Genomic DNA, 27,710 nt, shown 5'->3' with positions numbered 1-27,710 from the left:
TGTTTCCCCACAAACTGTTGTGCACAAATCATCTTTTTTAGCCCTTAAAACCCCATTTATAAACATTAAGGAGTATTTTAAAAGAGAGCCCTTGCAGGCACACACATCTGGATGAGACACAGCGAGAGAGAACTTTGGAAAGAATGTAGGTCCAAGTTGGCCGGTTTATATTAGCTGAGGCTCTCATCGCAATTCCTAAAAGGGACTTAGCTTTTTGATTCTTAGCTCAGTGTAGAGAGAGGAAATGTTATGCAGTTTGGGGCAGAGGTTGGGAGGGGGAGGAGGACTATTATGTGCAAAATAAAATACTGATTTACTGATTATTTTTTTCTGATTTTGAAATCAGAGCATTGGTGCAAAGGGTCAAAACCCATTAACTGTACCACATGCCACCACTCTTAATGATTTGGCTCACAACAATATGGTAACTTGTATTTAGCTTTCATAATGCCAAACGTGAAAATATTTTCCAAGCAATCACCACTTGTCCTGTCACAGGTGGGAGAGGAGAACATATTTTTGCATCTTGAAATGATATATAGAAACTTGGAGTCTTTCTTCTTTTCCTGCTCTGGCTCTCACTTTTTTCTATCTATCTGTTTTAATCTTCTTTTTTTTTCTCACTCTTTCCATGCAAGCTGTTTCTTCCAAGCTAGCACACTGCATTCCAATAAAAAGCTAATCTCTTCCCTTTAGGAATGAAGTGAAAGCATCTTAGCCATGTTGCCTCATGACCCATCTTCATTATTCAGTAAGCCCTCATCTCTAGATCAGGGCTGTTCCTGTTTCACCCCTTCTAGTACCACACTGAAATCACCTTTTAGCAACAGCTCATGAAGGATTTTCCAAGTTGCATGTAAGTTATCCAAGTTCTCCTTTTCAAGATGCTGGTGTTTCACCACAAAGTTAAAGGGGTAAGCCCAGGGCTCATACACAGTATGTATGCACAGCTGAAATCTAGTACCCTTGCCACTTCTGCAGCCCAAGATGGGGGATCTGACCCATCCCAACAGTAACAGCTTTTAAGGGAGCTCCAGTTGTGTGACAGAAGCACATTTAACAATGGCAACATAGAAACCAAAACATGTATATAACTTCACCTCCCTCCTCCACACCAGCCCCTCCCACTCCTTTTAAAAACTTTATTTTGCTGTGGAAACTTGGGCTGAAGAGTCAGCAAGATCAAAATCAACTCTATGAAAAACTGTATGACACTCTTTCTTTCCCATTTCAGGATAATCAAATGCAAATTCGTTATTTAGAAACCTGCTGCCCACAAGGCAAGTTGGAATGATCACTATGTAAGACCATCCTTGGATAGGCTAGTTAAACAGGTCTGCTGACAGAAAATAGATTTAAATAAGGCTATAAATTGCCTTAGTGCCCTGGGCTCAGTGATAGCAGCCATTTTTCTCCTTCTTAGTAGCTGGTGCAGAGCTGCATTTTTTACTTTACTCTGAGAACAATGCTGGTAACATACCAGTGTTTTAGTTGTTGCTAAGTAATGCTTGCCCCAATTCAGGACTTTTCAGTCTCTCATGCTCTGCCAGTGAGGAGGGGCACAAGAAGCCGGGAGGAAGCAGAGACAGGACACCTGACCCAAACTAGCCAAAGGGGTATTCCATACCACAGCACATCATGCCCAGTATGTAAACTGGAGGGAGTCACCCAGAACGCCTGGATCGCTGCTCAGGTCACGCTGATAGTCATCGGGTGGTGAGCAATGGTATTGTGCATCACTTCTGTTTATTGTTTTTTTTTCCTTTCCCCTCTTATTTTTATATTCTCTCCCCTTGTTATTTTCCTTATCATGATAATTATTAGTGGTAGTAGTAGTAGTTTTGTATTATACTTTAGTTATTGGACTGTTCTTAACCCATCGGATTTGCATTCTTTCAATTCTTCTCCCCAGTCCTCCAGAAGTTGGGGTGGGGGAGAGAGAGCAAGCGGCTGTGCGGCTCTGAGTTACCAGTTGGGCTTAAACCAAGACACTTAGTTTAACAGTATGCACTGAGAGTTCGTGTCATCCATTTTGTTACCAGAGCTCCACACCAAATACACGGCTCTCCTCTCCCAGGCTCGCAAAGACTTTTCTTCTAGCCTCAACCACTAGCCATCCCAGAAAGAAACATTTCCCCAAAAACCCAAGTACAAAACAGAATTGAAACCAGTTAGCCTGTGCTCAGTTTTCTTACAGCTTCAGAAATGAAGAAGTGTGGAGAACTGTCCTGCTTTCACCAGTAGCAGTCATTTTTCTCCTTCTTTGTAGCTGGTGCAGTGCTGTGTTTTTGACTTTCAGCCTGGGAACAACGTTGGTAACACCAATGTTTTTAGTTGTTGCTAAGTAATGTTTACTCTGACCAAGGACTGAGTCTCATGCTCTGCCAGGGAGAGGGGCACAAGAAGCCGGGAGGAAGCAGAGACAAGACACCTGACCCAAACTAGCCAAAGGGGTATTCCATACCACAGCACATCATGCCCAGTACATAAACTGGGGGCAGTTACCCAGAAGGGCTACATCGCTGCTCAGGTCAGGCTGGGTATCAGTCAGCGGGTGGTGAGCAGCTGTATTCTCTTCACTTGTTATTTCCCTTATTATTATTATGGGTGGCAGCAGTAGTGGTTTTGTGTTATACCTTCGTTACTGGACTGTTCTTATCTCAACCCATGGGAGTTACATTCTTTCAATTCTCCTCCCCATCCCTCTGGGAGTAGTGGGAGGAAGAAGGTGGGGGAGTGAGCGAGCAGCTGTGTGGTTCTGAGTTACCAGCGGGGCTTAAACCACAACACGGATCTTCTGAGTAGTTCCTCAAAGTGTGAGACTGAACTGTGCTGTGCAGAACACCAGTTCTACACACAGAGGCTAATCAAAGTGGAGAGGGTCACATCACAGAATCAACTAGGTTGGAAAAGACCTTTAAGATCAAGTCCAACCATAATGAACACAGCTGTAAGCTTGTCAGTTTAACACATTAGGAAACACGTTTGGGGGTTGGAACTAGGTGATCTTAAGGTCCTTTCCAACCCAAACCATTCTGTGATTCTATGTGGGGCTGCTGGAAAGAGAAGGAAATAGAGTTCTGCTCTTCAAGGTAGTCTCTTGTACTCAAAAAAAACAAAAAAAAAGAGACATGAAATTCAGGTCCCAAACTTCCTCTTGTTTAACAGCAAACAACAAAACAACAGACTGCTGAGGAAACCCTTTTCTGTAGCTCCTCCATATACAGGATTTGTTACTTCACTGCCATATTGCAGTAGCACCAGCCGAGCAGCTAAGATTAAAAACGTCATGCTGTTTTCCACAGTTATTACAACAGCTACCTCAGTAACAAGCACACGAAGGCAGCTTATGTTCTGTGCTGAACACACTGCTCAGCACAGCTCCTGAGGACTGCTGGAAGACAGAGAAGCCTCTAAGGCTTTTGGTGAAATCACATCTTACAGCTATTAAACAAATGGATACTGTACAATTTCCATAGCACTTCTCAGTAATGCAAGTTATTCACTCAGGAATACTTCTGAAAACAGAAGTTACCAGAATAAAGGCATCTGAGACATGGGCACTCAAAACCAAATTCTCCCTTGCTGTAGACTCACTGACTTGAGCTGCAGTGCCTGACTACCCTTCCTAAAGAAGTGGTTTAGCATTTTTGTCATTAATAAAACATTTAATTCTATTAGAGATGTTTTACAGAAATGCTGTCGGTTTCTGACCTGTATGTGTCTGAACTGAAAAACAGGATCATGTTTTGTCAGATTTAAGCTTCAGAAACAATACACCTACACAAATAATTACACTAGCATAGAAAAGGCAGATGTCCCTGCAATAAACAGCAAAAAGGCAGCCAAACCACAAGATGATACAAGGCACACTAGTGCTTACAGGCTTTGCAAGCTCCACCTCTGTTTATAAATTTTGCCTTGTCATAAATGTTGCCCCTGCTTTATGCAAACATTTCTTCCCATTGAAAACATATGGCTTCTGCATCTTCCAGTACCTCTTAAAACTGTCACACACTGGGCCCAGCTCTGCGTGGACTCACTTTTCACCTTGGCTACTGCCTCTTAAAGGTTCTTGGACTAGAAACAGTAAAGCAGCACTGCAGCTTTGTAAGTATTTTGACTACCATGCACTCAGAACATACTGTGGAACAGAGCTGTACATGCGGTACAGCATTACATGCAGGCTGAAATAACTTTCCCTTCCAGCACTTTAATGAATTTCATGTTCCAAGAAACGGTGAGAACAATGCAGCAGCAACAAGCCATGGAGCAACCCAACTGTACATCGACAATTAACAAAATACGCTAAGTGTCAAGTTATTTCCCAGCACCATTTGGTTTTGCTTAGCCCCAGTATGCAGTTAGGAAGGTTTTGGCAGCGGTCAGCACTATAAATCATAACTCACGTGGCATCTGGTCCTCCCCGGAACTGCACACTGAGGTCAGGATTTGGGACTGGTCGTCAGCACAGCTGAATTCACTATTGAACCACTATCACAATTTGTAAGTCTACTGTTGTGACACTAGAAAATGATATTTGGATGTAAGGTGTTTGATTCCCAGGAAAAACACCAGCATAACAGTGAACTGCTGCCAATCCCACATCAGGCCAGCTTGGCTCTTTACAGAGGAAGGCGTGTGGTTCTGTGAACAGAAGTGCATGTATTGTAAGAAAATAAATGCCTCTAACTTGCTCTTTCCAGAACCTTTCCCTTTCCCTGTTCACCTTTAAAACAAAATACTTGCTATACCCACATATGGCAAGACATGTGCAAATCATGCTGTCAGCGCAATATAATCACTTTTTGGACAGTCTGTGTGCAAAACTACATTCACAGCAGTAGTAGCTCCTGCTCAGTGCAGAGGGGCTTGTGCCTGGAGCATGGCCTATTGATACATTGCCAGCCATTCATGTGTACATTCGCTGCAAAATGTGCGCTTCTCAATTCAGAAAGATGGCAAAACAGCACTAAAATAAAATCCTTAAATGGTAGTCTAACAGTAAATTCTATGGGGATTTCCATCCCATTTTCTTTCTTCTCTTCCTTCCAAATGTGGGGTTCATCCTTTTCTCTAGGGATGCTCTAAACACAACATCTAGTGAGCAAAATGCAGCCATGAGGAAAGCAGACAGGAACTACGGTAAACTGCAAACATAATTAAAACTGTTCATATTGCGACATGTGAAGAGAATGTGGTTCTCCTCATGTACTGTGCCAAGGACCTCTCAGTTAACCATGAAACCTGCATCACAAAATGCTGCATCTTCCTCGCTTTCACCCTCGATCAAGACATACTGGCAACCATGCTGCAGTTAGTCACCCACAATCTTGTAATTGTTACCACCAAACACAGCTACTTCATTTGATAAAATGTACTGAAAAAAGGGCTGCAGGAAGGGACAATGGCACAGGCAACAGCTAACTCAAAGCAATGTCTGAGAGGGCCCTCATCACATAACAGCACTTTATATTACCATTACTAGCCTCAGTGGGATCTGTGCACATAGACAAAACCTGTTGCAATTGCCAAGTGTGATGCTCAAGTTTACTGGGTTCTTTACTGACTGGGATTGCCTACACCTTTTGCCTCCCAGTAAGTGCTGATCAGGGAATGCCACACACCTGTATAATCTATTTAGGTGGACCACAGTTGCTGTGAAGTTGTAAGTGGAGTTTAGGGTTTCTGGGCTGGGGTTGTGTGGAGTTGTTGGAGGATGTGGAACAATGCTCTTGAGTTAGTCCCTTCTCTGGTAAATTAATACATTCTTGAGATTTGTCCTAGCATGGAGTTGTGAAACTCCTCAGAGGAATGAATACTGAAAATAGCGTTCTAGTTGTGTTTGTTTAGTAGCTTTGAGCTAGGTTGGGCTGGTGGCCTGTCTGGCCAGCCCAAGTCAAGCAGGGCCTATCAAAGCTCAGTTCACACAGATGGTTAGTTTAGTTCTGGAAATGATTTTGCTTCTATGATTCTTTTGTGATAACTGGCTGAACTAGGAATGGACTGAACCCATGTTTCCATGTGCTTTTATTTTTCTATCAGTCATTTCAAAGTACTACTGGCAGCTGCAGTCCTCATTTTTGGTTGGGTTTTTTTCTGTAACTCAGAACTTCATACACACACATTGTTGCTGAGACAGTAAACAGGAAATGCAAGTAAAGGAGGAGGTGTTTAATTAAAATGAACTCATTTGCTAATTTTGTTTTAGAGAATGAAATGCTCACTGTCAATAGATCAGTATTTTTCACACTGAATTTGCTGAATGTTACAGCATGTGAAAGTGAGTATGTGATGGTGAAAAACTGTGGCTATCTGTATGTTAGTATTATTACAGGTTTCTCTCATTCAAGAGCTGTGTTTTTCTATTTGAGTGGGAGCTGTGCCCCCTTATATTGTGATAAGAGTAAACTTTAAACCTGGCATAGGTTACAGGAGAAAGTTAATCTAAGCAGAGCCCTTGTTTTCAGCGTTTACACTTTTGTGCCCTTAATCATACTCAGGATTTTTAAGTCAAAAGCACCCCTTAGGCTCTAGACAGGCCAGCTTCTCCATGAAGCAACCAATGTTTAAACTCCCTGAAGTGAACTACTTATTTCCAAAGTGAAATCTTGCATTCTTTTGGATAGTATCCCAAGGTCCATCTCATTAGGATCTGAACTTAATGAAAAAGAAAAGTATGAAAAAAAAAAACAAAACAACAAAAATCCCAAAACACAAAACCCATGGGATCCATGTGCAAAATTAAATTCCATGCTGTATATATGGACTGGTCTCACATCATGTGTCTCATGTGAAAGCAACCCCTACCTTTTTCCATTTTTTTCCCCCAGTGCTGATCTGTGCAGAAAGCAATGAGGCAACAAACCACCTCACACTAGACAGAAGACAATCAAACCAAGATAACTTGCAATGAAACATGTGCTTTCATAGGAAACACCATGTCAGTGATTCTCTCCAGCAAAGTTACAGCAAGGGAACTACAGCAGTTAATAGCTACCTCTGCTGCCAAACATCTGTGCTCTTAACTGCAACTTACTGCCAAGTCCAGCCTACTTCCTGACGCTGCTCAGCAGTGCCTTGCACAAAGAGCAAGGGGGGAGGGGATGGGGAGAAGGTTGCTGTCCTGTCCCCTAGCTAAATGAAAAGAAAGAATCCCTGAGACATATGGTCTCGAATAAAATAACCATCAGAGAGAAGCTGGGTGCAGTGTCAGATTAGTGGGAATATTATAATTATGCAATGTCTGAGCAGTACTTCATTTGTAGTCACTGAGTAAAACAAATGTAGATGACAAAACTGTGGATCATCAAAGATGTGTATTTTAAAAGCATGAGAACCTTTACCCCCAAATTACCAAAAACAACTTGAAGCCCATTACTTATCAAGTAATGTAAATAGGAATCCAGACAGTTACTTTCCTTAACAGAAGTTGTTTAGGCTATTTATCATTCTTTTCTTTCTTTCTTTCCTTTCTTTCTTTTCTTTCTTTCTTTCTTTCCTTTCTTTCTTTCCTTTCTTTTCTTTCTCTCTTTCTTTCTTTCTTTTCTTTCTTTTCTTTCATACATTTTTTTTCTTTTTTTTACTAGTAAGGAAAATCCATCTTGAAGAAACTTATCACTAAGGTAACACTAAATTTCATTTGGAGCTGCGAGTGCTTCTTTTTAAGCAACTTTTGGAGCATCCCTTATGTAACAGAACTGATAGCCATGCAGGGATACCTGACAAGTCAAATCCAAATCCCCAAGTAAATGCATGCTCACACAAACTCGAACCATGTCAGTTATGTTGCTGGCTTATCAAGCTCTCTGCTCTCCAGGAGAACATTATATAGTTTGTAGTATGTCAGAGAATGTCAAATTAAGGGCTGCACAGCAGTGAAGGATAGAGCAGAAAGCATTCTATTCCAGGCCATTGATTCCTTTTAACAACTACATGCAGTAATTCCCAAAACTACCTACTCAGTCTCAATCACACGGAAAACAGCACAGCGTTCGTTCTAAGCCTTGCACCCAGTACAGCTTGAGTATCAGACCGTCCAAGGGGATTAAAGAAGATGACTGATTTAAACAGAGTAATTCATTTAATGGTAACTTGTTGCATTTCTCCTCCCCCAGCCTCCTTAAATGTTTAACAGTTTGCTTCCTGGATTCCCAGTGCACAAACTGAGCATATTTTCTTCCTACAGGAAATGATCCAATTAAGCTGATGCATAATTGATAATGAACTGTTTAAACCCATTTTGGTCTTGAAAAATCTTAAGAGCGTGCAGTCAGCTGGCTGACCCTCTTCCTCAATCTGCAGCCGAGGGACACTGTTTAAGAAAAAAGGGGGAAGCAGATGCTGCACACTCTCAGCAAGGTAGTCTAGGGAGGTAGTCAGCTCTCATTAGTTGAGCTAGCTCAGGGCAGACCTGTTGACAACTTCAAAATAACACAGTTCCCAGTTACAACTCATTAACCAAGTTGCTTGCAACTTGGCCACTGACACACAAGCAGTTTAGAAGAGGCTCAGGAAACGCTCCTGGTTAGACATACTGCACATTTGCCAGAACGTCTAACCTTGGAGCACTAACTTGCCATTGTTAAGCCCATCTCTATGAACTCTGCTGACCTGTCTTGCTGCTTACAGCAGGTAACAGCTGGAGATGTTGACTGACTCATGAGTTTAATAATTCACTCTTATCGCCCTAGTGCAAAAGCTAGGGTGAAGTGCTGCTGCTTCTGAAAAAGTGCTGCTGACAGCTTACCCGATGCAGCAGGCACCAGACCGACAGCAAGGCTGGAACACACTTTTGTAAAGTCCTGCAGTAAGTTTTACAAACCTTGAGGCTAAAATTCCTCTTCACTTGAGAGAAGGCAGCTCTTGTCTACCTGAACATAACTGACTACTACTCAGTACGTTCTGTTCTTTTCCCCCTCTTCTGGCACCAGCTCACTGTCCAACACAGGTCAATTCCCTCTCCTTGCTGAGCTTTATTAGACTGTAATACATGCAGGTACAGGTCTGCTTTTCACCCAGTCTCATCAACAAGCTGTGTGGCCCCTCTGTCTGCTAGGTACTAGGGTATAAATGTCGTGCACCACATTTGAGATGAGAAGTGACCAGTCAGGTATTGAGAGCTGCTGTGTGTGTCACTGCCCCCACACATTTTACATGTCCCTGATGATCTGGTTGTCATCCACATAACTTAAAGGTAGGAACGCACTGTCATGCATGGTGCCTGATACAGGAACCATCTAACTGACACAGAAACCCCCTGGATATTCAGTAGATACCCTTCACTGTTGCACAAATCAATCTGAATATGAGAAGGATTTCCTGACTGTTCTTTACAACCGGAGCAGATTTCCCTCTATCAACATGAGTTTTACTAGAAAGAATTCTTATAATTAGGCAGTAAGATTTTTACAGCACTACCTGCTTACACTGCTTTACCAGAAGTCTGCCACTGGCTATGCTATGAATGTATTTTCTTTAAAGAACCCTGGATGCATTTATCATAGAATGGTTTGGGTTGGCAAGGACCTTAAGATCATCCAGCTCCAACCCCCTGCCATGGGCAGGGACACCTCACACTAAACCATGTCACCCACGGCTCTGTCCATCCTGGCCTTGAAAACTGCCAGGGATGGAGCATTTACTTCTTTGGGCAACCTACGTCAGTGCCTCATCACCCTCACAGTAAAGAACTTCCTTAGATCTAACTTCAACTTCCGCTGTTTCATTTTAAACCCATCACCCCTTGTCCTATGCTACAGTCCCTGATGAAGAGTCCCTCTCCAGCATCCTTCTAGGCCTCCTTCAGATACTGGGAGGCTGCTCTGAGGTCTCCATGCAGCTTCTCTTCTCCAGGCTGAACGGCCCAAATTTTCTCAGCCTCTCTTTATGCTCAAGGCTCTGTCCAACCTGGCCTTGAACACTGCCAGGGATGGAGCATTCACCATTTCTTTGGGCAACCTATGCCAGCGCCTCACCACCCTCACATAAGTTAACTTCTTCCTTGTATCTAACCTGAACTTCCCCTATTTCAATTTAAAACCTTTTAATTCTTTGTTTAACTTTGCTGCTTCTAAGTACACTCATTTGATAGTTCTAAGTAGCTGCACTTCAGCATTGGAGCTGACATCCTGCAAACACTGCGGTGTCTTTTCCCCAGGTCAGAGAAGGTGGATACTTGAGTAAGTACTGAGACATCTCATCATGGGGGGTAAGGTATCACACAGCCATGGGTGCTACCCAGTTCAGTGCAGGCATTGTCAGAGAAAAGCTCTGCCTGAGGGAGGAACTACTGATGTGTTATTACTGTGCTCCTTCCTGCCATCATGTCTTCCCTTGCAGTTACCCTGTCACTCTTCCTCCAGTTGTTGTGACCACTGCTGCTGCAGTGAGATCTGCAGCACTGAAGGCAGCAACCCAGTTAGAGCTGCAGGGGGGCTATCTGCACACCATCAGTAGCTTGTTCTATGGCATCTTGCCTCTCCATACCTATGCTAAAGGTTTGAGACTAAGATTCTCTGATAGTTGCAATCTTATCTACAAATTTGCAACTTCTCTTGGCCAAACCTACAACTTTACGCTAAGGGTTAGGGTTTTTCCCTGAGGGGCTCCCCCATCTTGGAAACAATTTACCTTCAGTTTAAAATGCTCTAGGTGATGCAACTGCTCAGCTTGCACATCTTTATCAGTGTTGGGGGGGGGGGGTTTGTCCAGTATGTTTAAATAGAATGAACAATTCAAAACTGAGCACCTGCAAACTGAATAAGCAAAGGGAGCTTAGCAATACTATTTCTAATCCTTCTCAGGTAGAATTCTTCTTAAAGATATAACACTTCTAGACTGAACTTTTTAAAACTGACTACATACTCTCTCAAGTTCTGCATCTATTCAGTTCCTGTAATCTTATCTGATAGATTTTTGTGGGGTTTCTTAAGTACAAAATGTATTTTAACTTCCTGTATTAAGCTCTGCCAACTCACTTCAGCATGTAAATGTTTTTAAGTCTACTTAGAACTGTCACACTCTAATAATATTATTAGATACAAATGAGTTCCATTAGTGTAACTTTTAAAGGCGCAAGTCTTGTCCAATTCTGCCTGCAGAGACAACCAGGCACTCACAAATCGGTAGATCTTGCATTTGCTTAAGCAAAAGGGAAGTGGGGATCCTTCACTGCTTTTGTGTCTCAGAATGTGGCACATAAAAACAATTCAGATTTGCTGAGCTGTGCAAACCACGTGCACAGAAATGTGCCACAGAAGAGGGTGAAACAGGAGAAAACTGCAGAAAAAAATGGAAACAAAACACCATACTGATTTGCAGTGAAGTGTTACAGGAACTTTACAGAAACTTCAGCCTTAGGAAAGGTACATGTCTTAAGACTCCATGTGTTTGATTCAAGCAGTAGCAGCACCTTGGCTCCCAGTCCTTAATTTAACTGCTGCTGCTTCTTGTTATTCTCCCAGTCACTATTTCACAGGTGATGAAACAGTTCAAATGAGCAGTGTTTGGAATACCAACATTTCTTGCTTCTATGAAGACAAACACCTTCTGCTCCCCTCACCAGGGAGTCCTATGCTGGTTTCTGAGTTATAGGAAAGAGTTACCCAACGCCTGAGCTATTACCCAATTCTCTCAAGGCTGTTGGCTCTACAGTCTCTAGTTGCCCTGCAGAAACTGACCCCTTAGGGAAACAGTGAGTCTGACTGAGCTATTTAATAAGCACAAAGTCTTCACAGTTTCTCCTGGTTACAGCACTGGTTTAGGACGGTATCTGGCGAGATGCAAGAGAGGTTCTCTTGATTTAGCTTGCTTACAGCTCAGCATCCTTGTATTGAGAGATGTGCAGCCTCACCAACAATCCCCCAGAGCCAGGTAGGAAGGTGCTATTTTGGTTATGACAGATGGACTAGGAACTAACAATGTAAACAACAAATTCCCAAATGGTTCTTTAGCAAATGGGTTTAAAAATAAAAATTAAAAAAAAAGTTAACATAAACCTTATATAGAAAAGGAAGGGTAAAAAGAATGGGTTTCATTTCTTTATATAGCCCTAAACTGCCACACTGTGATAAAAACTATGCATTCCAGAACCCTTACAGTTCACAATGCTATGGGTTGCTCATGAGGCCATACTGCCCATAATTATCAGCCAAACTACATCAGTAAACTGTTCTTCATGGCATAATAACTTGCCTTCAGCATTTTTCTTCCAAGCTCTAGACTTCTACTTAGATTTATTTACCCTGACACTGCTGTTTAGTTACTACTTCATAAAGTTAGGTATTAGTAATGCCAGAAGAGCTCGAAACTTCACAAAGCAGTCATCTCTTTACAGAAATCTGCAGAGTCTTGAATCATGTGTTGATGTTACTCAACAGAAACACAACACAGCATGGTGGTGCTTAAATCCTTACTTGCTTCACTGGGATTTTATCTGAACTAAGAAGGTGGTCAAAACACAGTGTAAGCTTTTCAACATCTGAGCTAGGTTTTCTCTAATTGCTAATCTCAGCTGTCCTGAGTGTTAATCCCCTGCCACAATTAAATATGTTTTGTTTAATATAAATCAGAATAATTGCTTAGACTTTAAACACTGCAGAAGCAGGTACTAACAGATACTCTATGGTTATGCTTCCCACTGTTTTTCTCCATCAACAAAGTAACTGATCAGCTCTTCTGGAATTTGCTACAAGTATTAACTACACAGCAGCCAGAAGATTTCCTATCTGAGTTTAGGAGAGACAAACTTAAGTAAATGCTTACAGCAGCTCCTCCAGTCATTCCTGCTGAAAAGTTATGGGTTGTAGTTTTGCTAGAGGGTTTTAACTGTTGGGTTGCTTCCATTTCTGTAAATGGTGTATTTTTTTCTGAACAAGAAATGTTCAATAAATGTTCATGGAGGGTTTCACAACTGCGCCTTAGACACCACACTTTGAGCAATACTTCTGCATGTTTGTGATGTATTTCATTTTCATCTCTTTTGAAATTAGCTTTCCCTTTTATGATGAAGTGTCTCTTTAAACCTGTATTCTCTAGCTAACTTATAAACTGAAATGGATTTATAATTGTGAATAAAAAGGAAAAACTAGTATTTCATGTTCAGTTAAACCTGCTTATAAATTTTATAGTGAAATGAGAATGAACCATCACAATTGCTAAGAACCCCTTCAAAAAGAATTGACTTAAAAGTACAGCATACCAAAACCTCATGTTGGTGATACAGCCAGCACACATAAAACACACAGACACAAAAAAAAATCCAACCATCAAGCAAAATAACTTCATCTATAGATACTTCTATCCACATTCTGTGGTAAAACAGGGACATTGTCAGGGTACATTTTCTCACTACTTCAAACAAATACATTTAATGTGCTTACCAGAAAAGAGTAAAAGGATTGCTCCAAATGCTTTGACAGCTAAATGAAACTCTATTTAGATTCAGTGCTTTTCAGAAAGCTGTAAACAGTATTCAAGCCTCTAAAAGCTCTTGGGAGCTATTCAGTCACTAGCACTAACTGGTTTTGTTTGATCCTTTATCCCCACAAACGAGACTGATGCATGTAAGACTGAATTCAGTTTATATGTTTCCTATCAGAAAGGCCTTCTCATTCTCCTTTATCAGAAATAGTATTTTCCACTGCTTTCCCCTCCCACCCCCAAGACAGCCACAACATCTTTTTATGGACAGAAATCTGCAGTAAGCCAAGTGCTGAATATGTGTTCCAGCTGTATTCTATTAAATAAAACCCTGAACAATTCAGGAGTTCAGTCACAGTTTAAAGGAACAGACAATAGAAATACACAGAGAATAGTGTATTTGAAGTATGCTTTTTCATTACAGTCCATGTCAGCGCTAAGCTGTTATATAATGCTGCCATTATGTGTCTTTTCTTGCTGTACAGCTAGAATATCCACAAATCTTGGAGTTTTACACTTGGAATTTTCAAAAGAGCCAGAAGAAGCTGGATTGAGGCTTGGGCAAACACCATCTGCCAAATCTTACCAGAAAAGCTTCCCTCACTCTCTCCACAAAAAGGTGAAGATGCTTGAAAGCTCCTGGGAGGTCTAAAAGAGTCAGAGTGGAACTGCTACTAGCCAAACGCTGCCCTAGAATACCTTGGATGAGGGGCTAACAAGACAACCCACAGGTTATGCTAATCTTCTGCATGTTTGAATTAAGACTCCTCAAGCTGAGCTCTTCAGAAACCTTAAGCGATTATACTCCTGCTGCTTCTTCTTGGAGCAACCAGAATGGAGAACCCTGACACCTTGGAAAGGTCCAATATGCAGGTCAGTGACCCCCGTTGGAAGGGAAACTCTGAACACAAATGTCTTTAGCCCTTTATCTAGTTCTGTCTTGACACACACATTTTGAAATGCAGTCTCCATGGAAACATAACATAATCAATCAAGGTTAAACATTCAGCTCTTATAAATAAATCTATCATTAGTGGCTTCAATGTTGCTTCACTTCACACTAGCAGAGTAACTTCTAAACCTTTAAATTGGCACAGAAAGAGATTTTTAAAGACAGTACCACATGGGATGCACCCTCTTTTCAAGAAAATAAATGTCACTGCATGAAAAGGTTGATTATATTCCTTTAGAATGTGCAAGGAGGATTCTAAAATTACATTTATTTCAAGCAACAAGAAGGAAAATAAGCTGTTTCACTATGACATTAACTTCCACAAAAAAAACCACACTATTCAAGGGAAGTGATCAATTCATGACTGTATAATATCCTGTATGTGAGTAATATCCTTTATTAAAAGAAAAAAAAGAAATGAATTATAGTGGGATCTCTCTCAGAAAAAGGATTTAATTATTGCTTTTGACTTGACTTTTGACAATAAGTTTTATTCCATCATGTTGCCTACACACAGCAGCAGGAGCACTGTTAACCTTGCATAAAACACGCATCTTTAGTTTAAGATGAGGCAAATAAATTGCCTCCCCACAACTAAAGGTGTCTTCTTGACACCTATCTAAAATACTATCAAGCCACTGATCCTAACCAAAATGTTCCTTTTGTTTTGATCCCTTTTTGCAAATCAGGGTAACCAGTTTGATGGTCATGGGAGTTTCTCATGGCAAGTTGTAAAAAGGGAACTGAAAGTCCTACTGCATACTGGGAAAACAAGTGGTTAAAGTCAAGACTGAAGGATGTATTTAAAATGCTCCTCTGTATATGAAGATTTGGGCAATTCCGGAAGTGCTCTCATCCCTAACGATTTTAACCTGTTGCTCTCAACTCTCCTAACAGGCTTGATATTTTTCAGACTAAACCTGTACCAGTCATTCCTCAATGCATCCCCCTCAAACTCACCACACTTGTATGGAGCCCCAAACTCCTTGCAAGGTCTGAGCATGAGTAAGTGCAGGGGTGGCAGGCAATGTTAATTTACAGAACTGCATGTCTAAGATAAGGAAGAGAGAACTTAACATATTTCAATTACTTTTTATGAACCAGTTCTGCTTGAAAAAGTAAGTGGAATAGGAGAGTAAGCTGTAATCTTGAGGAAGTGGTAAGCTTGTTGCCTGATACTCACAGAATTGATTATCCCTTTGAGTGCCTGGAATCCTCCAGTGACAGGGAAGACTTGCTCTTTTGTGTCAGCAATCTTTTCAAGCTTTTGAGAGAAAACATGTTCAAACACGTGAATCATTTGGCAAATAAAATTTGTCCCACTGCTTTTCACCCTTAAAATGTAAATGTCTAAAACAAACTCTCATCCACTCTGCAAAGAGAAAGAAAATTTTGAGCTCCCTCACAGCTGATTTTTCTAAATGGGAGAACTTACTACAACATACTGCAACTAACAAAACCACCACACTAAGGAAACCTTTTAGAGCTGTACCTTGGCAGTGATTTTGTAACTTTCCAGAATTACCTTCCCTGTTTGCTCCATCTTCCATTAAAAAGCCTTTCTACGTAGCTTCTACAGTAAAGTCTTTTGTACACTTCTCCATTCAAGTCACTTTCACAAGAGTAGCTATAGCCTTCATCAGGACATAGCAACTCTGGAAGAGCTTTCAATCAATGAAGGACATGGATCCTTCTTCCTTTTTCTCATCCTTGTTGTTATACATACTGCTTGCAGCTTGTCTATAGCTACTCTGTTCATGCCACTTGTAGCTTAATCTACTTGCCATCTTAATGAAAGGGGTTCTGCCAGCATCCTTTCCTGCTGGCAGCTACTAGTTAGCAAGGGTATTTCCGACAGGTCTTCTCAGCAATGAAAACAACACCCACACATTCTATTTATGTCTAGGTACACATCCGAGTGTCTGCTTCCTGAGCCAGAGAAGATATTATACTGCCTAATGCAAGTAAAATTACTTGATTTTGATGTATACAACCTTGTGACAAGGTACTGCCTAGTAATCTACATTAGTAATGCTCTTACCTGTTCTTGTATGAAATCAAGGACACCAACACAGTAAACTCTAGCTCCCAGCTCTCTGGATTTCTTTGCCTGTCCCAAAATAAAACAGAGGAATAAGCAATTTTTCATTCAAGACGCAACACCCAAACTCTTCAGAATATAACATGCATTTTCACCTAGTGCTCACCTCTTTCTCTGCATGCAAGGGAATCAGACCATCTAGCTTGCCATCTGTCAGTGCAATGATGATACTAGAAAACCTTGAGGCTCCTTGCTTTGCAATTTGCATGTTGGCCTGAAAACAAAAAATATTTATCCAGCTGAAAATTACACCTAAGCTTTTAACCAAGATTCATCTTCTACATGAGTGCAGCATCTGAAACCACACTCAGCCCCATCTTCAAACCCATCTTGTGACAATCTTCTGCCCCTCTTTAACTCACTACTAACAAGGAAATCATGAACCCATTTCCAAAGTGCCAGGGTCACCAACTGATCAACACCTGGAAACACTTGATTTTTTCAGGACAGATGCTCTCTGAGTTGTGAAGATCACCTCTCTTTAGATCCACCATAAGGTTTCCTGTGCTACTCCCCAGAGTTCAAATGCCAGGCATTAGCTTCCAGGACATAAAAAGAATGGCTTAAAACTAAGTTTGTTTGTTTTTTTTTACACGGCAACAACTTGTGTTTGTCTGGTTTTTCAGCCCCTATATCACAGGTACAAATTTGGCTTCATAGGCCAAAGGAAGAAACTAATTTTTTATCAGTAATACTTAGATCGTCACCTTCAGGGCCTGAGTGGTTCAGCAAAATCACAAAGCATCCTTTAACTGTACATTCTCAATAAAATACAAGCAGTTGGGAACTCCATAATTAATATAGTCTAAAAGTAAGACTATTTGTCTTGAAAACGCTTATCTGTGCAGTCAACTCTCCATAAGTACATGTTCTAGAAGGCTCTTTAAGGCTCACAGCCCTACAAAGCTGTCTGTGACTATTTACCATGTAATTGGTATGCTGCGTTAGCTGTTAAATTCACGACAAAGAACTGCTCTCTCTGTGAAGGATCAAGTCAAAGAAATTCCATATGGCCATTTTCTATGATGGCTAATCTTCTGCATGGGATTTGCATAGTATCTGAGTAATCTTGGGACCACATAGGAAACCAAAAAGATTTGAGTGTAACAGACTGAGGCATACAATCAACCCATTTATGCTACAGGTTATAGCTGCTGCTGTCCAAAGGGTAAGAACATGGGATATTCTGATTGCAAGAAGATGAGTAAAACCTACCTGTTTTAAACCTTCATGTATGTATGTGTCACCTGCTGGTTTTACCTCCTCCAAATCCTTAAGACCTTTCTTGATTCTCTCCCTGAAAACAAAAAGGTAGGAGATTGTTAGCATGATCTGAAGTGGGGAAAGAGGTTAGTTTATTGATGCGAAAATTAGCCTTTGTCATAGAGGAGATGCGAAATTCAATTCTGCAAATATAGCATTTAGCTGCGATACCATGTGGAGGCAGATTTTGTATTCACAACGGAAGCAGCACTGTGGTAACAGATATTTTAGACCTAACTAACACAGTATGCCTCAGTGAGTCAAAGAGCTAGAATCAAGTAAAATTGATTCAGACAGAGTAGGTATTGCCAAGAAGTGACAAAGCCTCAGCATTAAATAACCCAGTGGAAATGCTGTTGTAGTAAGTCTACTTTGCTCAATTAAACCAACTTCACTTCCAATCATGCTGCAATTAAAAAAGAAATCCCCTAAAACAGCAGTTCTGTTTCTAGAGAAATCTTCTGGGTCAATATGCAGGTATTCAATGGAGTAGCACAGAATTGCAGTAATTAGTCTAGCAAAATAAGTATCGACAGGCAGATGCAGCGTTTGCAAGACCCCTCTTGTATCTAAGGAAGGGACCAGGATTATGAACACGTTGGGGGGGGGGGGGGGGTCAACATTTTTGGCTGTTTCTGTGTGACCTCTGACAAGACGTCACACTTACACAGGTCATTTATATTTAAGGATAAGGTTGTGGCGTGACCTCTCACAGGCCTTTAAAAAATCCATCTTGGACTGCAAGCCGCTCACCGAACTATGATGTTAAGACTGGAGAAGCTGGAAGGAAGCACAAAAGGAATTCTTTCAAGTGAAATCAGCATAAGCAGGGAGAGAAAGGCAGAGAGACTTTACTGAAGAATCAAATCTGCAAGTTCTCATGCAAGCAAATTTCCAGTGAAGCCCACAGCAAGTTGTGCTAGTAAAGGATAAGTAAAAACAAAGTAGGGACAAAAAATGGGCCAGAATATATAGAACACTCTAACAAACATAGGCAATAAAGAGTAAACCAGCAGGGTTGAGGAAAAGGAGGGGAAAATACATTGTAGGATGCGTGAAAGCTTTCCTTAGGGCATACAAAATGAGAAAGAATGCATATGCCTCTCGGCCTGAATGCCACCCACTAGTCATTTGTTCCACTGATAGGCTTCCTCTATGTTTAGAAGCTCTGTTTCAAAGTATGACCCGTAGCTGGAATGAGCTCCCAGTCACAGGATCAACCGATACAAGAGGGGAGGGGAAGAGAGAAATACGGTGTTGAATATATGGAAGGGAAGAAGTTATGTAAGATAATACAATCTGCTTGATCCAAATATTTTACATTCAGCATCTATAGAAACAACTTGAAACTGATCATGTATGAACACAGATTATAAATCACATACTTAGTGCTTGCCAGAAATGAGTGGCAGCACATCACAGGCGTTAAGTGTTCTGCTGCCAAGAAACAAGCAGCAACTGAAGTCCCAGTTTTCTGAAACAGATTTCATTTTGCAAAAATAGCTTTTGTACAATCAGTTCAGTTTTATTTATCTAAAATGTCTTGCAACCTGGTCACAGAGAAATCTCTGGTGTTTCCAAGCCTCTGCCTACAAGGGGTTCCAGGAAAATCTTTGGCAGCATTAAGATTTTTTAGCTGCGTTTAATCAGTCACTACCTCTTTCCCTTAGGGCTGGATAAGCCCAGCCAGATGCGACCAAGCTCCAAGCTGGTCAAGTACGAGCAAGTCCTGGTCTGGATGTCACAACGCCAGTGTGGGTGTGTGACTTAGGGCCCCAGCAAAAAACCCCTACCAGACAGCAAGAGAGGCTGGTTCAATCACGCTGAAGCTCACACCCAGCCAATTTGGAAGGTGGGCACATGAGGTCGTGTCTGCCTAAATCATTCTGATAATGGGACTCTTTAATCAACCAGCTATAGCATTTTGAAGCCCCTGTTCCTGCTCTTCAGTACTCTCAAAAGTCTCCTTTTCCTGTTTCTGTAATAATTTTTTGTAGCCACAAAAATCCACAGAGAAGGTCTGTTTTCCACTTGAAATAACAGAGCCATGACCTCAGTCTGGGTGTCTGGATGCAATACAGTTTAGTAACAGTGATACAGGCTGAAGGACCACTGGCTTCATGGTTTAAGTCAAACAAAGGAAGGAGGTGGAAAAAGCAAAACAAAATCAGCAACTCACAGCCTGTCTGTGTTTGGGCTGAAGGAGTACAAATTTAATATCTCTTCCCTACTCAGCATATGTGCTGCATCACATCTTCGCTTTTCAGAAAAGGCGCATCTAATTTTTAATAGCTACCCTGTTTGTTCTCTCTTTTATGGAGCTTTCTAGCTACTTCAGATATTTCTTCCAGCAGCAGCCAGCCAAACACAATGACAGCTACAAGCTCTCTGTCATTTTGCTTCTATGGTTTCTTTTTGGCTAGATCATAAGCAGGGGCTGCAGGAGTAATCCCGGCCTGGCTGAGGTCAGGAGGGGTTCTGGTGGCAGGTCTAGCAGCACCCACTGCTCTCACCTGTCTGGGGAACTCTGCTGTGCTCTACCTTGCTGCACCACAGATGCAGAGGCTGTTTGCTGTCAGGGAGGCTGTGCCAACCCTGCTCAGGCCAAAGTCTGTAATGAGCTTGTCTTACATCTTCAGTGCCTCCTCAAGGCAGGGCACTGTGGAACTAAACTTAGAGTTGTAAACAGACCATTTAGTAAAGAGACATAACAAAGCAGCCCAGCTCTGCAAACGACTGAAGAATTCGATTTAACACCAATTAAACTGTTGCAATTAAACATGCTCCTTACCTGAGCATGCTCCACAATTCAGATTTGCTTTCAGGTCTAAACGTAACCATTTGCCTTTCCAAGTTTGAATTAACACCAAGGAAACTATTCAACAGTTTGCAGGAGAGGTTTCTCCGCATAAATTCGGTCACACCAGGCTGCAAGCAACTCAACAGGTACTGTTTTCATTATTGTTTAGTCTTATCTTTCGCTTCAAGTAAGTTTAATTGACACAATCCCAAAACCAGTGCTGTCAGCAGCCAAGTGGTCAAACTACTGATTAAGGCATTGCCTTGTCTCCTTGTGTAGAAAGGGCCACAGCCAGCACTTGCTGGCAGTGGAAGATAGGCAATAAATACTTCTTTCTACTACAGCAGGATGTAGATCCCACTCCATTTAAGAGGACTGCAGATTAGGTACACAGCACAAGCCACCTTAGTTTCTCAGTGACATGATACTGTCTTTGAGAGTAAGAACACTTAACAAAAACGGACAATCATTTGCCTTAAAGGAAATATATGCAGCTTCAATGTGTAAAAAGAAAGTCTTATACTTGCTAGAAAGCAAAGCATGCTGGAGGACTGATTCTTAAAAAAAAAAAAAAAAAAATTGTGCTTGTACATTAGTGCTGCAGAGGTTAGAACCAGCTCCAGTTGTTGCATAGGCCTTGAGTCATGCTGACTTAGCTGGGTAAAGGTTTAGCTTTGTATGGAACACTGAGTCTCCACCAGTATCTATGCAGCTTTAAGTAGTGGTGTTCTCAGCTCTTCTGGATGGGGAACAGTGTCTTGTATTTCTTTTCCATGTTGCATTCTACCTATTGAAGTGCTGGAATCTTGACTCATTTTTCATTGTGCTGGGAGTATAAGTGCTAGCAGGGAAACTGTGATTCCCATGAGCACATATTTATTGTCAGGAATGCGGCTGTGTGCCTGTGAGGCAACACACTTCATCTCTAACCAAGGCAAACAAAACAAGTACTAGGGTTTTGCTGCTAAGTATCACAACAGGAAAACACACAAAGTTGTTAGTGAAATAAATCAGGAGGGGGTGTTCTTTATCAGAAAGAGGGATGCTTACTTCCCTGACCAACAGAGCTGTTGTACTGGTGAAAGTAAACTCTGCACACTGGCATCCTCAAATGCAGAATTTGGAGGAGGCTCCTGCTTTCTGCATCTCTCAAATACTACACAGGGCTCAGTACCATTATAATAAATATTCTGCTTCAAACTTTAGGCCTCCTGCATGGGCTCCAGATGGAAAACACATTAAGTGGTTGACTCTGCTGTACTTCATACGCTCAGCAGAACATGCGCTCTGCAGATGGCTGTGTTTTGGCAAGTTTCTTGAACCGAAGCATAGGGTTAGCTCATGTGACTGAGGCTCAAATACATGTCTTGCTAGATCGCATGTGTCTGTACAACAGAGGAATAGTCATCTCTAACCAGACTACAGACAAGCACAGCAAGATACTCAAGTGTCCTATTTTTCCACCCTCATTAATACAATCTTTCTTTAGCTCCAACAGGAGTTTCACTGAAGCAAAGTCAGCAAGGCTGCTCCTGGCCAGGGATGTCAGTGAAACACTGCAGAAATGGATTTACAGACACCTGGAATTCTGCTGGCCAGCATACAGCTGGCCAGAAAAGAACACAGACCTCATTGTGCCATCTGGATGACATTTGTAAGAGTATCCACTTTTCCAAACAACTTGCTTTTCAGAACTAGTAGCAAAACTGAGCCCCAAATATGAATGCTCTGATCTTTGTTTAGCACTTAGTTTACAGCTTACAGCTGAACTTGACAGGGGAAACATGTACCTCTAAAATAGAATATAACCATTGTGAGAAGTGTTGTCCTCTGGATGTTGGTTTTTTTTTTTTCTATGTATTTATTATAGCATTGTGTGTACTGTGGTTAGCAGTGTCTTCTGTTTCCAGAGTTATTCACATAGCACTGCTCACAGTCACAACATATTTGGTAATCTGGGTGCTTCGGCTCTATGGTGCGAGCTTCTTTATGTCCACAGCTTTATTGCGCAGTAAAAACCAGCAAGAGCTTTGTGGAAACAATCAGAAGCCTAAGGCTTTCAAAACAAGAGATCCCTACTTTGAACTAACTGCTGGGAATGAATTGTGGTTTCCTGCCTTCTGGAAATTAGCGAGTAGTCAAGGGGAAAAACATCCCTGCAAGTCCAAAATGCACATAAAAACCCCTAAGCCATAATATCCCATAATCACACATACACACACCCATCCCCAAAACTGCACTGTACTTCACATCCTTGTCTTCTGTTTGGAACAATGGGAGTTAGACATTCTAACAAATTTTCCTGTTAAGTTCATTAATATTTAGAAGGACAGCTGTTCCTACCATATCCATTCTTACCTACACATGTATGGTCACAATTGCTAATGTTTCGTTCTTTATTCTCCTTATAATTCCTCCTTAATAGTAATTTCCTTTCCCTACCACACTCACAAAAGCATTGGCAAACTTTGTATTAAAGAAAAGTCCCACAAAGGAACTCACTAGAGCTGAAGAAGGTTCTCCCTATGCTTTAAAAAAGGCTTCCGAGAAAAACATTTTCCTCTCAATAGCTTCAAGTGTGCCACAGACACGCAATGAAAAAAGCGCTTGTGTTTCTGTGACTGGGCTCCAGAGTTCTGCCCATGCATTTCAAGCAGTCTGTGTCCTATCTGTGCTTACTCTTCGGTCCTGATAGGGAGTAGGCCTCTGACATGGATTAAAGGCCTAATGAAATGGAGAGAAAGGATCTCATTGACTTCAGCAGTCCTCAGAACAGGCTTAGTGTCCTCTCCTGACCTCTCTCAAGCCATTAAGAAAAATGGCTTATGATCTTGTCAGTATCCAAGCCCACATGGGGGGAAGTGAACACTTGGCTTTTCCTAAATCAGACCACTTTTTTAAATGTTAAAACAGGAAGGGCTTAGAATTGGAGTTTTAGACATCCTATTTCACTTCTGTAGCCTGAGGCATTTGTCTGTTCCCAAAGACGGGTCTCTTCAGTAAGTCTTGTACTAGCTATTATGTACCATTCGTTAAAAACTAAATACCTACCTCATATGAGACTTTGGGAAACATTAATTTACCATTGCGTGCTTTACCTAGACACAAAAAAATGCTGAATACCTACATAGAGATGGGGCTTTACGAAAGTAAAAGCAAGAATAATTTCTCCTGCTGTGCCAAGGAAGATGGGGAGTCATACAGAGATGAAAGCACTACTTGCAGTTGTTCTGCAAATCAGTGGCAGAGCTCATATCAAGAGTTTATTTCCTGTCATTCTTCTCTTTCCTTTATTACTAGGCTATCCATTGCTTTGTTCACAAAATTAAATCCAGCTCTGAACAAAGGCTTCACAGCTGGCCACCAGTTAAAGGTATCAGTTATTGTTCAGTATCTTCTACTGTCTCTCTGATTTCATAAGAGTTCTTGGTGGGGGAGGAGAGAGAGGGAGAATTAAAAAAGCAGTGTACTGACCTGTCTCCAGTTAATGGCATAATGACGTGCGCCTGGGTGGAAAACACGATAAATGATAATCTCATCTTGGGGCTTTTAAAAAAGGTAAAGAGAAAAAAAAAAATACATTTTAGGAAAACGAAAAGAAATGTACAGATGCGTAGCATTTCATTCACTTATTCATGCTACATTAGTATTATCTTTATCCTCCAGCTTCTAAAGAACATACTTTTGAACTGCAAACCCAAAGGGAGAGAGGAATTAAAGGATTTCTGCCCTCTATCCCTCACCCAGATGCTTTGAGAATGAAGTAGCAGAGTTGTTATTCCTTTCTGCCTGACTTCAGTTGTGACATTTGGACCATCTTCCTTAAAAGTATCAGGGGAAAAGTCACTATAAAAAGAAAAACAGTATGAAATGATTTTATTAAGGAGTTCAACCTTTTTTTGAAGAAGCCCACCTGTCTCTTCCAATGAGATGACAAGGAGTCGTATCCAACTATCAATGGAAAATGCCCAAGAACTGATACTCTAGAAGCCCAAGACAGTAACTTTCCTAAGGTAAGATATAACAACATCTCTACTACCCACTTTTAATTTTTATTCATGACAATTCCAATATATTATGACTTATGTCAATGATGCAACTTAAAAGTATTGACATCATGGAAATATCAGTACTGGGCAGGTCTGCACAGGACTGCACATGTGCTGGATTTAAGATCCAGCCTTGCAGTCTATCTGTTAAAGCTCTGAATAGAAACCTCTGAGATGTTCTAAATTAAATGATAATGTAAATTGATAATGGTATCTTAGTTGCTGCAAGCCATTGCTAAACAAAACCCAGTCTCTGGCAATTACATCACTGCCTAGTCCACGTAACATAAGACTTCCCTACCTCTCTCTTATGCAACTCTCCCTGTGTAATAACCTCAAAGTTACCATTTAGCTAATCTATCTTTAGCAGCAACCAATAAACAGTCCTCTTCAGAAGACACCCAATTTCTGTCCCCTTCTCCAAGCACTCAGACACTGTGAGGATGGAGGAGAATCCTATGAACACACCCATTAGACCCAAGAGCGCTGCCAAACACAGGCCTTTCAGAACCCAGGTGATGGGCATGCAGTGCTATTGCTGCAACCATGTTACAGACAAGTTGACCTGCAGAGCAGATGCACTGCCATGCATTAATTCTTTAGGTGAGGACTCAAGGCAACTGCTACCAGTTGGTTCTTGGCCGCCTTCTTGCAACTCCTCTTTTCAGTTTAAGAAAGGGCAAGGTCAAACAATATCACACCCAATTCCAGAAGCATACTAAGGCCTGAAGGCAGGACAAAGCCTCTTCAGCCTCCAGCAGCACTGCAGCCCCATGAGGGAAACACTGGGGGAGATGAACAGTTCAGGCTCCCACAAGAGCCCAGGAGCCATTGTGCTGTGAAGGGGTTGTGCAAAGCGGGATGCTGGTAGGTTGGACTGTCTGGCTCTCTGATACTCCTCTGGTGTGACAGGTCAGCTAAGTTAACTTGCCAACTCAATAGCTTTATTTCAGGTAATGCCCCCAGAACACCACACAACAACTGGGGCAAAAGAGAGCATCAACTGGCTATAAAAGATGATGAACTTAAAGATTTACACTTAACAAGCTCCACCCTTTCTGTAGGGACTCAGGCATCCTCATGCTCTTTCTTATTATTATTATGATAGAACTTACAAAATACTTTTCAAAACTTTGAGTCACCCACTTAGTTTACAGAAGATTTGCTTTTTATAAGATGAATGTAAGCAATATTTAATTATGCAAGCCTAACTGTATCTCTTTGTTAGCAAGCCAAGATAATAACTGCCGACTGCACTTCATTTTCCTTAGAAAACCTACCACAGAGTCTGTCTTTGGGGGGCTTCCTTTGTTTTATCTGGGTATTTTGGGGGGAGGAGGGAGTGTTTAAAGCAAAATGCTGCGTCACAGTACTCGTCAGCTGTTTTTACAGAGTGCAGTTGGCCAGTATTCACAACAGCAAGACAACACTGCTACTGGGGTACAAAGCTGGTTACATATACATACAACAAATATTTGGTTAACATGGCGTAAACATCCTGTACTTGGAGCTTGAATGATACTCACTTTTGACCAGTACCATATATTTACCTATATAAAAATTCATGGAAAAAGTTTTTAAAAAAACAACACATCTGAGAGTAATGTTAGAGATTAAGTATTTAAAGATGCCCATTTACCACCTTTATACTGAGCTCCAAACATGAGAAAATGAAGTTCCCATTATTTTGAGCAACATGGGTGCTAGAAGCCAAAATCTTAGGATGTTTGTGAGAGACTACAAAACCATAGGGGCTTTCCCAACATACGCCTGTACTACAGATGTCACAAGTAACAAAACGCACCTCACAAATCTTTCTGTCAGCTGATTTACGAAATCAAATATTTCATGCCAGTTCTGTGCTACACTCCCAGACCTGAAGAGAAAACAAAAAGCACATCAGTAATGCCTTGTTCAAGGTAACCAGGCAAGGACGCGTGACGATTTCAGTGAGAGATTACACCATAAGGGGCTATTTGCTTTTCTAATTATTTCTAGTTACCACAAACCCCAGTTCCCAAGTACGTGAGCACCACACCAGCGTATTTCTGTCGCGGTTTGTCTTGCAAAACGTGTACATTAAGAACTGAAAGCCTCAGGAGCCGCGTGAGGCCCGTCAGCACAGCTTCTGCGGCCAGCCGGGGTCCCCGCGCTGCTGGCGATCCGCTATGCGCGAACTTCACCACAAGAACACGGTAACACAACAGCTGCGGAGGGGGAAGGGTGGCAGATGCGGCCTGACTCAAAAATCAGACATCCACCCGCGTACTTTCGGACAAAAAACATAACCTACTTGCTGCGAGCTTCACCATCTCCTTGGGCGTCGGGTGGAGTTACCTCAGACACACACAGACACAGACACACAGACACACACACACCACCGACAACACAAACTTTCTGAGTGACTCAGCCGCCCGGTTCCCCGTTAGTTATCCCGTGGCGGCCGTTAGCCCGTTTTTACGGCCGGCACGGGGCATGCCCCCCCTCCCTCTCCCCACAGATCCCGCGCTTTCCCCCTCAGCGTCGCGCGGCGCGAACAAAAGCGATGGCGGCGGCGACCGCGACCCCAACCCCATCCCCGCGAGCACCCCGTACTTGTCCAGCACGAAGTACATGTCGAACGCGCCCTGGCACGACGGACCCTCCGGGGCTGGGGAAGCAGCGGCGGGCACCGACGGCAGCAGCAGCACCGGCAGCAGCAGCAACGGCGAGAGGCGCCCACGGGGCGCGGGCCCCGCCATGGAATCTCGGGAACGCGGCGGCCGTCGCTGCCGTCCTGCCGCTGAGCGGGCGCGGGCCGTGCTAAAGCGACAGCCCCTCACCCTCCGCCGCGATTTGCGCGGCGCGGCGCGGCCCTCTCCGACCGTCAGCGGCGGCGCTTGGGGCGGGGGCCGGGCCCGGGCGGGCTCGGACCGCCTCCCGCGTCCCTCACCCGCCCCAGCGGTGTGGTGGCGGCCACCCGCGATTTGGGCAATGGCGGCCCTGCAGCCCTCTCGCCGAAGGTACCTCCCCGGCAGGCGGCGGCCGCGCCTGACCCGGATTCACGGCGCCAGCCCTCCGCCCGGGCGCGGGGCTGCGGCGGGGTCCCGGTAGCCGGTGTCAATGCGGGGCAGCGGAGTGAGG

At 42.4% G+C, this 27,710-nt stretch overlaps 1 protein-coding gene across 2 annotated transcripts in view; it reads right to left on the bottom strand.

Annotated features, from left to right (window-relative positions):
* The window catches only part of ANTXR2 (ANTXR cell adhesion molecule 2), a 109,213-nt gene extending 81,721 nt beyond the window's left edge, over positions 1-27,492 (bottom strand). Inside the window, exons 1-7 of one of the 2 annotated variants that reach the window (XM_057429883.1) lie at positions 27,183-27,492; positions 26,392-26,463; positions 24,013-24,084; positions 17,691-17,772; positions 16,582-16,689; positions 16,416-16,484; positions 15,558-15,638 (exon numbers count right to left, since the gene is read on the bottom strand). In XM_057429883.1, coding sequence (XP_057285866.1) covers positions 15,558-15,638; positions 16,416-16,484; positions 16,582-16,689; positions 17,691-17,772; positions 24,013-24,084; positions 26,392-26,463; positions 27,183-27,328 — 630 coding nt within the window. In that variant the 5' untranslated portion in view covers positions 27,329-27,492. Of the gene's footprint in view, positions 1-15,557; positions 15,639-16,415; positions 16,485-16,581; positions 16,690-17,690; positions 17,773-24,012; positions 24,085-26,391; positions 26,464-26,665; positions 26,927-27,182 lie in introns of those variants that run through there. The other variant, XM_057429884.1, reaches the window with a different exon arrangement.
* Between the last annotated feature and the right edge of the window lie 218 nt (positions 27,493-27,710).

Source organism: Pezoporus wallicus, unplaced genomic scaffold (genome assembly GCF_028554395.1).
Source record: "Pezoporus wallicus isolate ANWC-B61680 ecotype Strahan unplaced genomic scaffold, APGP_CSIRO_Pwel_v1 contig_5696, whole genome shotgun sequence".
Taxonomy (NCBI): Eukaryota; Metazoa; Chordata; class Aves; order Psittaciformes; family Psittacidae; genus Pezoporus; species Pezoporus wallicus.
This window is presented reverse-complemented; position numbering and strand designations above follow the sequence as displayed.